This window comes from Ostrinia nubilalis, chromosome 19 (genome assembly GCF_963855985.1).
Source record: "Ostrinia nubilalis chromosome 19, ilOstNubi1.1, whole genome shotgun sequence".
Taxonomy (NCBI): Eukaryota; Metazoa; Arthropoda; class Insecta; order Lepidoptera; family Crambidae; genus Ostrinia; species Ostrinia nubilalis.
Window position 1 is genome coordinate 9,062,521 of NC_087106.1, and position 13,976 is coordinate 9,076,496.

A 13,976-nucleotide genomic window follows, 5' to 3' on the forward strand; every position below is an offset into this window, starting at 1 on the left:
ACAAGAGCACATAGTGTAACTTCTATCACATCTTACTAATAACATACTTATTATTATTCTGTGCTAATAATAAAAACGCGAAAGTTCATGACGATGGATGAATGTTTGTAACTCCATCACGCAATAACTACTGAACAGATTTTGATTATTTACAGTCTTACAGAACAAGATGCAAGGCTTTTTCATCATATACCTGAAAGAAGTCGGGTGTAAAGCTAGTCCCAAATAAACTACGTGACTAAGTGGAAGAACGCGAACTAAGAACATTCCCCGTAAAAGCCCGTTACAGTAATGGCTAGCAAGTTACCTATCGAAAAGTGTTTAGCCGTTAACGTCTTGCCCCAGTCTAACTGAAAGCCAGTGGCTCCCAACATTTCGAACTTCTTCCCCCTACTAAATAACCCCCTTTTTGCTTTGCCGTAGTCGGCTGATAAAAGTACCGTCGCATGTAGTGTTTTATTGTTGCAAATTACGTGGCAACGCGAACCGCAGCATTTATTTGAAGAAAATGTTCAAAAAAAACTTTTCGATAGATACTTTTTAAAAAATGTTTATGCGTTCAGGATAAACATTTAGTAGTGTAAGTATTCGTAGCATATTTCTAATTTGTTAAAAAATATAGAGGTACTTAAATCTAAATTACACAAAACTTACTCAATTAACATTAACGTTTTCATGCCAAACATCTACCTCTATGAACTATTTAACCGTTCAGTTATAAAAAAGTTAAACCATCTTTTGAGATCCACTGTCTTCCACCGAGAATGCTTTTAGAGCCAGTTTTAAAACCTCTTTTACTTTGGGAACGTAGGTTAAATTAGGTAAGTCCAAAAACTACGTAAGAATACTAAATTAGACGTTTTGAAGTTCCGTTAAAAATAACGAGTTCGGGAAATAACGAATGGCAAGTAATACAATGTCATACTAAAATACAAACGATTACTAATAAGGTGAAACTCTGTCCACTTGGAGGTTCTTTATCAGATTCCTAACGACAACACATCTGCTGAATGATTTTCATAATGGCCGGTTGGTAGCGGCCTGCATCCAGCGCCTTCCTTTGCCACCTTTTGTATTGGTTTATTGTTGGTGTTGGAGGAAGATGCACTTTATTAATACAGCAGATTTTGCATTATTTAATAAAATACTTTATCACTTATACTACCTATTTATACTACTATTACTATTTAACCGACTTCAACAAAAGGAGGAGGTTCTTATTTGTTTCCAATTTGGTTAGGACAATATAGGTTTGAATTATGTTCTCTATTTTTTCTGAAAAAGAGGCATGAACACGTCAAAACACATGGGTTTCTAGTGAAAAAATATTATTTAAAAGGCCCATCACACATTACACACACATAATTTATGATTTTATACTATCACGTGACCAATAGAAAAAACAAAAGTCAAAAATATTTATTCAGTTTAGACCACAAGTGGCACTTATGAACGGCAAAAATTCTCAGTACTTCGCACCCAGCGAATATCGCTGGGTGCGAAGTACTAGGTGGGGGGGACATAATCTATCGCAGCGCTCATGGTGGTCAAAAGTAGAAATAATGTTAGCTCTGTCATCAGATGTATCTGTCAATGGCAAAGCGATTCTACATAATACATTTTAATATCATTAATTAATCGCATGAAAAGGGTCCTACTGGGAACTTAAATAAAAGAGTGGACTGTATTTCGATAGGGCTGTTTTAATAGCCGTTTACAATTTGGAAATAACTAAACTATACAACGTGGTAGTACAAAAATGAGTCACAGTAGTTGTTGTGCACAGATGTTTGCCTTATGATGAGAGCGTGAATTATTGAACTCTGCCCTTGTTTTGTTCTTAATTCTTCTACATCTCGGACTTGTCCAGCCAATACCAACAACTTTCCTTTAAATACGGTTTGTGGTTGGAATTTGATATTGTAACTCTCACAAACCCGGTCTTCAAAACGATACTCATTTCGATCTGAAAACGATATTTAATTTATTACTAGCGACACAGAAACATTTAAATATATTTACTGTTATATAATGAAACCGTTAAAGTAGCTTTTTCTTTTTGTTTTACTGTAAAACTACAACTATAAATGAAGTAAACAAACCCTGACACAATCAAAATTAAACACACTTTTTGGACTTACCTCATTTGATTTGAATGACCAAAATGATTTCAGAACCTTTTTTCCACCCAAATCGTGGTATCACAACAATTTATTAGTTGAAAATATTTGTTATTTTTTCATTTCGATATTTTTTCACAAATATACGACCTAAATGTCAATGTGACAGAGCCCACAAAGTTGTGGACGCTAGTTGGCGCTGTAATCGTGCACGGAGCCAATACCTACTAGACATTTTCTGTATTTCTTTCACGCACTCAGCCTTTGTATTGTACCGTTTACATTACATAGTGATTTATGGGTGTGTAATGTATGATATAACTACATATCATATAATACTTAGAGGATATAACATCAAATTATATAAAATCATTTAATATAATAATTATTTACTATAATAAACGAATAATATAATTTTAAAACGAATAATTTTAAGACAAATAACATTTAACTGATATAAAATGGTTTGATATAATGAATATTTTCTATAAAACTTACAATGTATAAAATTTAAAACAAATAATATTCAAATCATATAAAAATAAAGTGTCGAACAATCAAATGAGATAAAATTCTTTTCCTATAAAACTTAAATCATATAACAATAATAATTTTATATAAAGTTCAATTGTTATAATAAGCATTGCATGCAGCAAGCAAGCAAGCAAACGAGCAAGCAAGCAAGCGAGCAAGCAAGCTAGCATGCAGGCAAGCAAGCAAGCAGGCAAGCAAGCAAGCAAGCAAGCAAGCAGGCAAGCAAGCAAGCAGGCAAGCAAGCAAGCAAGCAGGCAAGCAAGCAAGCAGGCATGCAGCATGCAAATTTGACTAAAAACTTGAGACTTCTGTCACGGCTCCGGCACTGCGGGGCTCTGGCGGTCCCTCGCGTGCTAATCGTCGCAGATGGCTTTCGCTCGACACCGCGTCTTCGGCTTGCTGGCCGGCTTCGCCGGCCAGCCTCAGCCGCGGCGCCTCGCTTCCAGCCACCTGCTCCTCAGCCCGCGGGCCGCCTCGCCCCTCCGTGTCTACGCGCTTCTAAATTACACTCTAGGGGTAGGGCAGACAAGACTACGTGGAGTCGGTTTTACGGCGATTCGTTTTTGTCACTAAAGTCATTTATAAGTCAAGCTAAAGAAGAACATACTAAAAGTTTTATCTATCAGAAATTATATCAATTAAAGAGTATACCAAATAGTCGTTATAACAAATAATATTTATTTTATGTAATGGTTATATGAAATATTATTTATATCAAACAAAATTACATCAAATGAGTCTTAGATTAAGTAAGGTTTATATCAAATGTCTTTATGCGTTTTGATTGGTATCTGAAATGACATTATTAGAAATGATTTATTATATGAAGTAAACATTATATGTTAAAAAATTATATCAAGTGTTATTATAACATACGTTTATTATACAATATGAACGTTATTGAAATGAATTTATATCATATAAACTTATATAAACTGTCACGCACCCGTGATTTATTGAGTGATTCGTCTTCAAAAGAAGACGTTAAAATTAAAGTACTCATTTGCATTACATCCAGGCAGGAGCATAAATTTTATATTATCTACTTACCTGAAAAACCATTCCGGAAAAGTGTGTGTGATGGCCTTTATAGATCACCTTCGACAAAATTTGCATAACACATGACGTTGAAACTAAAGTAAAACAACTTAATTTTCAATTGTTTCAAACAATTACAATCAACGTTAATGCTCACCTTTTCACAAACGTATTAATTAATTTCTTTGTAATCAATATTTTCTTACGCAGTGTACACAAACTATCAAGGTGAAATTCTGTAAACGAATTTCGATCTTATGAGTTAGGAGTTTGGTTTTATATTGTCTTGATAGAGTTGTACAGAGGGCGTGAAAAATGTCAACAATAAAATTTGTTTGATCAAGTGTGTGATGGTTTATTGTGACAAAAATGTATAAATAGGATCAAAAAAAGACGCTGTCGTGTATAGTATATACCGAATTGGTCATTTAAAGACCAGCAAAATGCTGCCTTTCGTTTTGGTATCGCTCTTAGTGTCGGTGAGTACATTTTTATGTGATTTTTCTGTGGAAATTGATTAGGTTTATTAATTTTATAAATTGGTGCTATAATTTGACAAAAAGATGTAATATGGACTACCTGTATCCGTATCGTATAATTTATGTAACTTTTACCAACACTTAAACAAAATTATTTGCCTTAATTATTTAAATTAAAAATAGAAGAATTTAAAACTGGTAATCTTTTTTGGCCGTCCCAAAGTTAGGTCATTATTTATGAGCAATGAAGTTAAATTAAATATTGATAGTTTAAAAAAAAAATTACAGTTCTAAACTGCTATTCTGAAAAGTACCTTAGTACCAGATTATCTTATCTGTGTTACGAATATAGTACATTAAAACATCTATTTTATAAGCAACAGCCAGGGCTCAAATCCAAAACAGATTTATTGGATAATTTTGTATAATATTAGCTCGTTTCCATTAAATTTTAATGTCGGATGAAAAACATCGATGGATGAAAAAGCTTAATTTATAATTTTAATTGAGAAATTAATTGGTTAGATTAGACTCTAATATAATCATTAGACCTTAAAATAGAATCCCGTATTGTTAAAAAAAATATTTTGGCAATAAAAAAAGAAAACATTTCAAATAATAAAATTGATTGCACAGGTTAATTACTCAACATTAAACATTGTGTAAAAAAATAAGTAACGACCGACCTCTACCTCACACGATTTTTATTCGGATTAACTTTGGCTAGTGGATCCTCAATCTGTCGGGACGTCATTGGTACCGTGCGAATGACAGCTCTGTTATGACGTCAATAAAATAGGACCTCAAGGGGAAAATAGTGGGAGTTATGCCAGGTTGGAATTTCTCTGGTTAAATTCTATTTTATTTATTATTTTTTCGATAAATCATCTTTCTTGCTTGCCAGTGTCAATAATTTAAACAGGACCGTAAAAAAATGGTCGGTTACGAAATCTTCTCAACTGAGCGTTATAATGATAAAGACTAAATTAATTCAAACTTTTTATTTTTATCAAACGTTAAGTAAATACAAATGCTAGTTTTTCCAGTATGTTTTGCTTCATAAAGCTCCGGTACTTTTGAAGATATAGAAGAATTTCTAACCAACCCTTTTTCTTTGCGGTCCATTCTAGGTATTATTTTTCGCAGTCATAATAAGTACTATAATTATTATAATTAAAATTTTGCTGCAAGCGTAAATTAATACGCAGAACAATCAATATTATATTCGGTCAATAACAGTAAATCAGATCCTCGTGGGAAACGAAAACTTTCTAAATTGCTCCCAATTGAAAACTACGATGAATTAATATCCCAATTAATGAAAACTGTATCTAATTAAGATATTTAAAACTTTATGTAGGTATGGTATGAAAATGTTATGTGTATAAATAATCAATTACAGTTAATGTTTCATTTTCCGTAGCCTTCCTTTCGTTATGAAAGAAAAACTAAAATAGTATAATACACAACTTAGTCAATTTGTCGATAGGAAATAAATTCTTAGAAGGTTAATTAAAATTCCCGGATTGTGTAAAAAGGGAAAAGTTTGCATTAATAATGAATACTTAGTTCAGTAAAAGCCATCCATATTACATTCTCTAGGGCATGATGCATCTATTGATTAATTAATTTCACTAATGTATTGCTTTAGATTTTAATCCCATGTGTATTTGAGTATGGCTCTCCGGTCTTTATATAAATTACAAATTCATACTTATGAAGAAAAGTTCCAGTAAGCTATAAATAAACTAAGTAGTGTCAAATAATAGGAGCTATATTTTATTACAATTATAATTCAAAACTATATGTATATGTGTAATGACAAGTCTAGTCTTTTGAAAACTTACATACTTCAATTTCGAAACTAACCCAGCAGTAGCTAATAAGATTTTAAATGTGAAATAATAATCTTAAATGTAACAAATATCAAAATTAAATCGGAGAAGTAATAAAAAAGTTCTTTCAGCTTCTTCAATGGCTCTAGAAGTTTTTGGTTATTATATTTTTATGTAAATTTCGGCAGATGCTGAAAAAATATTATCGGAAGTTATATTGTACCTACCAAATGAAAATACGGAACATAAAATATTTAAAATATACTCGTAGTTTCTATGACGCGCTATAACTGCGTGAATATTTTAAGAGAGCTTTATCTTTTTTGTTGTTGTCTGTATTAGTTACTTACTGTATCTTATGTTGATAGCTCATTCAATAAATAAATGAAACATGGTAGAGATTGTGTCAATGCCCCTTTGTTCAGATTTATTTCACTCATAGTAACTGGGTAGGGGAGAATGGGTACGGTTGTAACAGGGTACGGTTGTAACAACTTCACTGTAGCTCGGTAGTTGAGGGACACAAAGGGTAGAGCATGCGAGTGACATGACAAATAAGGCTGTTTGGACTTGTCGCCCGCATGTCTTTCCTCTTATTTGTACCCCTCGCCTACCGAGCATTGTTCGATAACATTCGAGTTGTTACAACTGTACCCAGTCTACCCTATAGTTGTAGCTTCATTTATTGTACCTCTATCTATGTACGAGTAGGTACTTGTTATGTGTGTATCAATAATGTTTAATCAAATCCATGTTTTTTAATAACAGGGCGCGTTCGCGCTGCCAGCCGTGTCAGTCTCCCAGTACAACTACAACGAGATCGCTCCAGTTGCTGACAATGGAAAACTAGTCTCTAGGTCAGTATTAAAAGAATCGCCTTTGTTAAGAAAGAAAGAAAAAAAGTATTTATTCGATGCTAGTACAAAATAAAGTATCTAAAACTAAGCAATAAGGTACAAGCATCAGGATGGTATAAGGACGACAGGTATTCTGCGGATGCCAGTTGTGAAAAAAATCTACTCATTCACTACTTACTTTATCTGCGATGTTGATGGCCGCTAGGGCAGAAAGTACTCGAAAGGCGCCCAGGAGCCGGAAGACGTAGTTACTATGGGCAGGTCTCCCATTAGGTAGAACGACGATCTGGTGAAGGTAGATACGGGCAGCGCAGGACCGATCGTTAAGGAAGTCCTTGGGAAGGCCTTTTTCAACAGTTGACGCATTAGGCTGAATCATCATCATCATCATTTCAGTCATAGGACGTCCACTGCTGAACATAGGCCTCCCCCAATGATTTCCACAATGACCGGTTGGTGGCGGCCTGCATCCAGCGCCTTCCCGCTACCATTATTAGGCTGAAATGAATGAACGAATGCGATTGAAATTACACAAGTTTTCTATCCACAGCTACTTAAGCAGTAACGCATTCGACCTGGTCGACGGTGGTGACACCAACATCTACATCCTGACCATCCAGCAGATCATCAACGACCTGGCCAACCAGGCCGACCCTCGTAGCCAGGCTCTGGGCGTCGCCCAGGCCATCGCCGTCGTCGGAGAACTCGCCAGTGGTATCCCAGGGGACGCCTGTGACGCCTCCGCTGTAAGTACCAAATGTCAACGCCTTTTTGCTTTAAAAAATGTTTAAAAATAAATGGACAATTTGTTTTTTGAGAAGCCTTGCACATTACAGGCCGTAATATTTTGCAGTTAACAATTGTCTAACTGCGCAGGAGGTGCCTGGATGTGGCAGGACTTGGTGGAAAACCTTGGGGAAGGCCTCTGTCCAGCAGTGGACGTCTTTCGGCTGAAACGCCGACATTATCACCGATGTTCCACAAATCAAAAAGTATTTGATTGATTTGATTTGGAAGCTCATTACCTCGTTTTCTTCCAGTTCGTCAACGCCTACGCCAACGCCGTCCGTTCAGGCAACAACGCTGGTCTCCGCGCCGCCCTGAACCGCTATCTCGGTCGCCTGGCCGCCGACATCGACCGCATCGCTCAACTCGCCGTCAACCCAAATGCTCTCCGTTCAGCCGTAAGTATCATTAATTTACCATTGTCTTTTTTTGATGGTCCAATTTCCTTGAACAGGTACTGCGGTTGAAGGAAGACCGCTCTAGACGTCAGATAGCAAAGGGTGTGAATGCTACAAGATACCTTTTAAAAAAGTGAACCCCAAATTAAAGATGTCGAAGATAAACTACAAAAGACTATCTTGGTCCACCATAATTTAATAGCTTTATAGTGAATTAAAATGTAGCTGGTACCCACTTTGGTTTGAATTAGCATGGCATTGAATGAATAGCGTGCTTCGGGCAATTGAATCATGCCATAAGTAGGTAATATTCTTAAATAAGTATTATGCCATAATATAACAACACAAAAACCTAACATCAAAGTAATATTATTGTTCTAAGCCATGTCTATTTTAAAAGAAAATATCAATAATTTATGCTTGCATAGGTAAGTCTCGTATCTACAGAAGTAAATTCGGAAGATGCCTCTCATAACAACGGTTATGTAGAGCGAATGATAATGGTTACATCCGCAGGAAAATAGAACAAAACGATGATTTTCATAAAACACTGCCCGTGCGGACTCACATCTAGTATTAACGACTGGCCATGCATTTGGTCTATCTGCCACCATAAATCATGCTGTAGCTCAGACCTTAGTGCTCCATAGATGCCTCAAAAACTAATACTTAGAAAGCATTGTATTGTATTCGTACGATTCATAAGTACGATAAGTTTCTAATTTAACAGACAACCGCGCGGCCTATACTTTCACCCCCTAATTCATTTTAAAATGCCATTTTAACTTTTAGCCCATTTCAATTACAACAATTTTAGATAGATCTTAATAAAAGCAGTGCGTTAATTTCTTATGTTTTTCATAGAGATTTTTATAAAATTTTGTTTATAACATATTGCTGAGCTTCGTGGAATTGTTAAACGTAAAATTATTAGTTACCTACTCATGTTAGAAATTTTAAACATTGTGAAGAGCAGCTTTATCCTAGGACAAGTTTTTAAAAACTTAAATGGATAAGGCTAATTTGTAATGACAATGTAACATGTGTTTCATAATAAAAATATTTGTATTTATTTGTATTTGTACTTGTACAATTTGAGTCCATTTCAAATCTGAATATTTTCTGAGTAACAAGTGTTGTTCTAATCATCGTTAGTGCTTTTTACTGTAAGCGCTCCTGCACACGACGCCGCCACCGCGCCGCCGCCGCGCCGTCGCCGCGCCCCTACACTGTTCATACGCGCCGAGTAAATCCGCCGGCGCGCCGCCGCCGCGCGATCAAAGCATAATTTCGCCAGCGGCGCGGCGGCGGCGCGGCAGCGGTGTTCACGCGGCGCGTATAAACAGTGCAAAGGCGCGGCGGCGGCGCGGCGGCGGCGTCGTGTGTAGGAGCGCTAATGCGGAATTCGGCACTCAAGCGGATCTGTGGCCTAATTCACGTATTCAACAAAAAATCTGTATTCATAAGGGTCATTTCGATAGAACGATTACTCGATAGGATCGCAACTCCGCGATTTGTTGTCGTTGAAGTTTTGTTACGTGAATTAGGCTACAGATCCGCATGCGTGCCGAAATCCGCATCACCGGACAAAGACTCTACTAATGCGGCATCTATTCTGCTGCAATATCTATGTATAGAAGCAATCTATCATCAAGCTACAGCAAATTGCCCTAACATTGTCTCTGGCCAAACTATTCGACCATTCTTCGACTGGTATTGATATTAATGATTTTTCTCTCACGTTGCCAATGATTAATCGAGTTTAGCAATAGATCTGCAGAACTATGGTTATTTATCATGTATTATCCAAGCTTAAAGTTGGTTTGGACGTAAAACTTCAAATAAGTAAATCCAACTTTCCGACTGTCTGCGAAAGTAAGGTTCCATAAAGGAAGTTTCAAATACAGTAATATTTATGTTGCCTTTTTTCAAGATCCATTAATAACTCAATCTGGAAAAAAATATCAAATTTTTACACTTTAAAGGATCGAATTGTCTATTAATTCAAGCAGCAGCAAGGTTCTGTAATGGAGGCCGCGTACCGGAAAACGCAGCGTGGGACGTCCACCTACAAGGTGGACCGATGACATCGTAATCATCGTAAAGGTAGCAGGGAAGCGCTGGACGCAAGCCGCTACCAATCGATCAACATGGAAAGCATTGGGGGAGGCCTATGTTCAGCAGTGGACATCCTATGGCTGAAATGAATGATGATGAATTGTCTAATGTGGGAATAGAACCCGCGACCTTTCGCTTGCCGGACGACTGCTCTTCCATCTGACCTACGACCATACTACTACATTGTTCAGATCAGTTAAAGATAAAAGAAGTTTTGAGGCACAGTAATTTATTCGCGAAACTGGAAACCAGTAGGCCTAAGATGCGCGCCGTGATAACTTTTATCGACGTCAAAATGTATGGGCAAAATCGATAAAATGGCGTGATAACCGCTTATCGCGGCGCGCATCTTAGGCCTACAGAACACTCATTTTACAATAAAGAATATCCACTTAGCTGCTCATAATCAATTTTTTATTCTTTTTTCTGAATAAGTGTAGGCAAGTGTCATTAAAATTTGTCTTCGCCCCTTCTTAGTTTTAACTTGCAAGTTTTAACATTTTATGACGGTTCCAGGTCGGACCAAGAGGCAACTGCGCCGGAGGAGGCAGGACCTACCAATTCGAAGCAGCTTGGGCAGCTATCAACAACGGCTCCAACGGGTATGTAAACCAATAAAAAGTTTCGACTAAAATGGTTTACTAATTAAGGTTTCAAATCAGTTTGAATAGAATAAATATTAAAATTACATAATTAATATGTAGGTAGGTACAATTAATAAATTGCATAAACGATATAGTACGAGTATTATTGTTTATGGAATAAATGACTATGACTATGAAACGATGTACCTAATATAGCTTTTCCATGCGGGAATATAGGTACACTTACTCTTGGTCATAAAAGGAATTACTTATTCAAAAATGTATTACTGCCCGTACGTGCCCACCCCAGAATGGTCCAGTGCCCATCCCCGTATCTAGCCACAATCGGCAACTCTGAAAACTGAACGTTTAACTTTTTTTATTCAATAGCAGAACTTCAAAATCTTTCAAAAAAGGTGCGATTAATCTAGGCCTGCGTTCCGAAGTAGGTTCAGAATATGTTCGAATCTGTTCCAGACTCATCAACGAGGAATACTGCGCCGCTAAGCGTCTGTACAGCGCTTTCAACGCTCGCAGCAACAACGTTGGCGCCGCTGTGTCAGCTGCCGCTGCCGCTCCAGTCGCCAGGGCTGTGCAACAGGCCCTCAACCCACTGTCAAACGTGAGTGCAACGATTTCAGCCGTAGTGCATAATGATAATGATTGATGTCTGATGATTGATTGATGATGATATCAGACCGATTTCGGCCATGGCGACTTCGACTCCTAACTTGGCGATCCTGGTGCGCCCGAAGACGGCTTATGTAGCCGATCTTCGCGGCAAACCCCCTCGCACATTGAGGGCATCTGAGAACGCCGCCAACAAATGTGCGTAATAGTTTGGTGGTTGATGGGATTCGTCCATACAACAAATCCCCGCAGTACTTAATGATGATGTCGATCCAACCGATTTCGGCCATGGCGACTTCGAATCCTGTCTTGGCGACGCTGGTGCGCCCGAAGATGGCTTACGTAGCCGATCTTCGCACATTGAGGGCATCTGAGAACGCCGCCAACAAATGTGCATAATATAGTACGAGAGGGGATCGTAGAATACCCTACGTCACTTGATACTAAGATAAGCACCATGGCACACATTTAGAAAAGTTGGGATAAGCTTAGAATAGTCCAGTGGTTGATGAGATTCCAACTAATGATGATTGATGAAACAATATAGGTTTAATGCTGCCTTATCCGACGGTATTTAACCAACAGATAGGTCATAGCACACTTATTAACCAGGAAAGGGATCAACACCGTATAGCCTTACACCGCTACGCGAGGCGTTTACGTTACGGTGCGGATAAGTGTGCATTACAGTACGAAGTTTCATACAAAGAATACTGTCCGGGTTGATAAGTCTGCTTCGTTAAAAACAGTTCCCAAAACCACCTAGCCTAGAATGTGCGCCACAAAAAAAAATATCGAGGCATTTTATCGCTTTTGCCCGAAGGCTGCGTTTCCACCAGAGATGTGCGTGGATGCATACCGAGGGATGTGTCTGTAAAGAACCAATAGAATCGCTTCATTTATCTCTCCTCGGTTAATGAAGCGACTACTGGTGGAAACGCAGTCTAAGCCCATACCATGTCGTGTAAAATTTTATCATGGCGCGCATCCTAGCCCGGGTGGTTAATAATCTACTACCGGGTAAGCTGTTCAATTGGCAAAGATTATAACTGTTTGTTTGATGTGTTACAGTTCTTGAGAGTTGTCGCCAGTGGGGCCAACCCATCCTCCCAGGCCGCCGCCGCCAAGGCCGCCCTCCTCCGAGCGGGTGCCAGCATCCAGCTGTAAATAAAAACAGACCAATATAGCATCTATATACCTATACCCGAACCACCCGAACTGAACATCTAAAGATGACTTAACTCCATCTTTAGACACGGTCATATCATATTGTATTTATGCGATTATAAAAACAAACCTTTGGAATAAATAGGATTTATATTTTTATGTAAATATACGTTTATACAAACAACCACGACCTGGCTTTCATTTGGTTAACGACTGCGATTTTTATTGAATAAAGATGTATCCATATGTCTATTGCAATTTGTGTTTTAATTTAAATTTTACCTTTCATCATCATCATCATTTCAGCCATAGGACGTCCACTGCTGAACATAGGTCTCCCCCAATGACTTCCACATCGCACGGTTGGTAGCGACCAGCGCCTTCCTGCTACCTTGATAATTTTACCTTTGCCCGCGGCTTTTTGTCTGTCACAGAAAAGCTTTTTCTAAAACCGGCATAAAAACTACCCTATGTCCTTTTCCGGGATTCTAACTATCTCTATACCAAATTTCATCAAAATCGGTTCGGTGGTTTAAGCATAACAGCAGACTGACAGTTACTTTCAGATATTAATATTAGTAGGGATGATAATGTTCGTATACATACTTGTATGCAGAAATATTATGAGGAATATTATAATAAACAAGGATAGGCTGAAATAAATTATTTTCCTGTAACATTCAGTTATTCAATATATTTAGATCGGTATGTTTGTGCGCAGGAAGGTTTTTGTATGGTTTTAATTATTTAATTTTGTTCATCATGAAACTGCTGATTCTCGTGTTAGTGATCAGTGCATATGGAGAATCGTTCAAAGGTGATAACCGCGGTTTTAATAATACATACAATATTAATAAGCTAAGCTAAAACTGTAAAAGAAAGAAATTTTGTTAAAATATTTGTGACTGTCAAAAAAGAATTAATCGAGATAATCTTTCAATATCCCGAAAAATGTGCGATGTGGAAGTCATTGGAGGAGGTCTATGTTCAGCAGTGGACGTCCTGTGGCTGAAATGATGATGATGATGATCCCGAAAGAAAAAACTCAATCAAGCATCAAATAGTCACTTTACCCATAGACCTTTAGAGTAGGCGCACACCGTTGATTTTTCGTCGGCCGATAGTTTAGTCGGGCAGTTGATCAGTATGGGCACGTATGGGAGTGCGCACACTACGCCGATTCGATTTGGCCGATTCTTCATACAAATTAAAATCGGGCACAACTATCGGCCAACTAAAAATCAACGGTGTGCGCCTACTCTTATACCCGTTTTAGGCACTCAGGGCAAAACGCGTTTTAACATTTTTGATATTTTGTATTAAACATATTTTTTTTATTTTAATATTGATTTGATAAAGTATGTAAACAAAAGTCATATATTTTATAATCTGTTTTTAGTTCATGCGACAAATACTACTATAACATTGGT

General features: G+C 37.5%; 1 protein-coding gene across 1 annotated transcript; it reads left to right on the plus strand.

Moving 5' to 3' along the window:
• Positions 1–4,084: 4,084 nt before the first annotated feature.
• Positions 4,085–12,804, plus strand: LOC135081159 (fibroin light chain-like). Its single transcript, XM_063975893.1, has 7 exons — positions 4,085–4,171; positions 6,775–6,863; positions 7,414–7,609; positions 7,904–8,047; positions 10,682–10,767; positions 11,227–11,371; positions 12,451–12,804. Exons 1-7 carry the CDS (start codon positions 4,136–4,138, stop codon positions 12,544–12,546), a joined length of 792 nt encoding a protein of 263 aa, XP_063831963.1. The 5' UTR covers positions 4,085–4,135; the 3' UTR covers positions 12,547–12,804.
• The last annotated feature ends 1,172 nt before the right edge of the window (positions 12,805–13,976 follow it).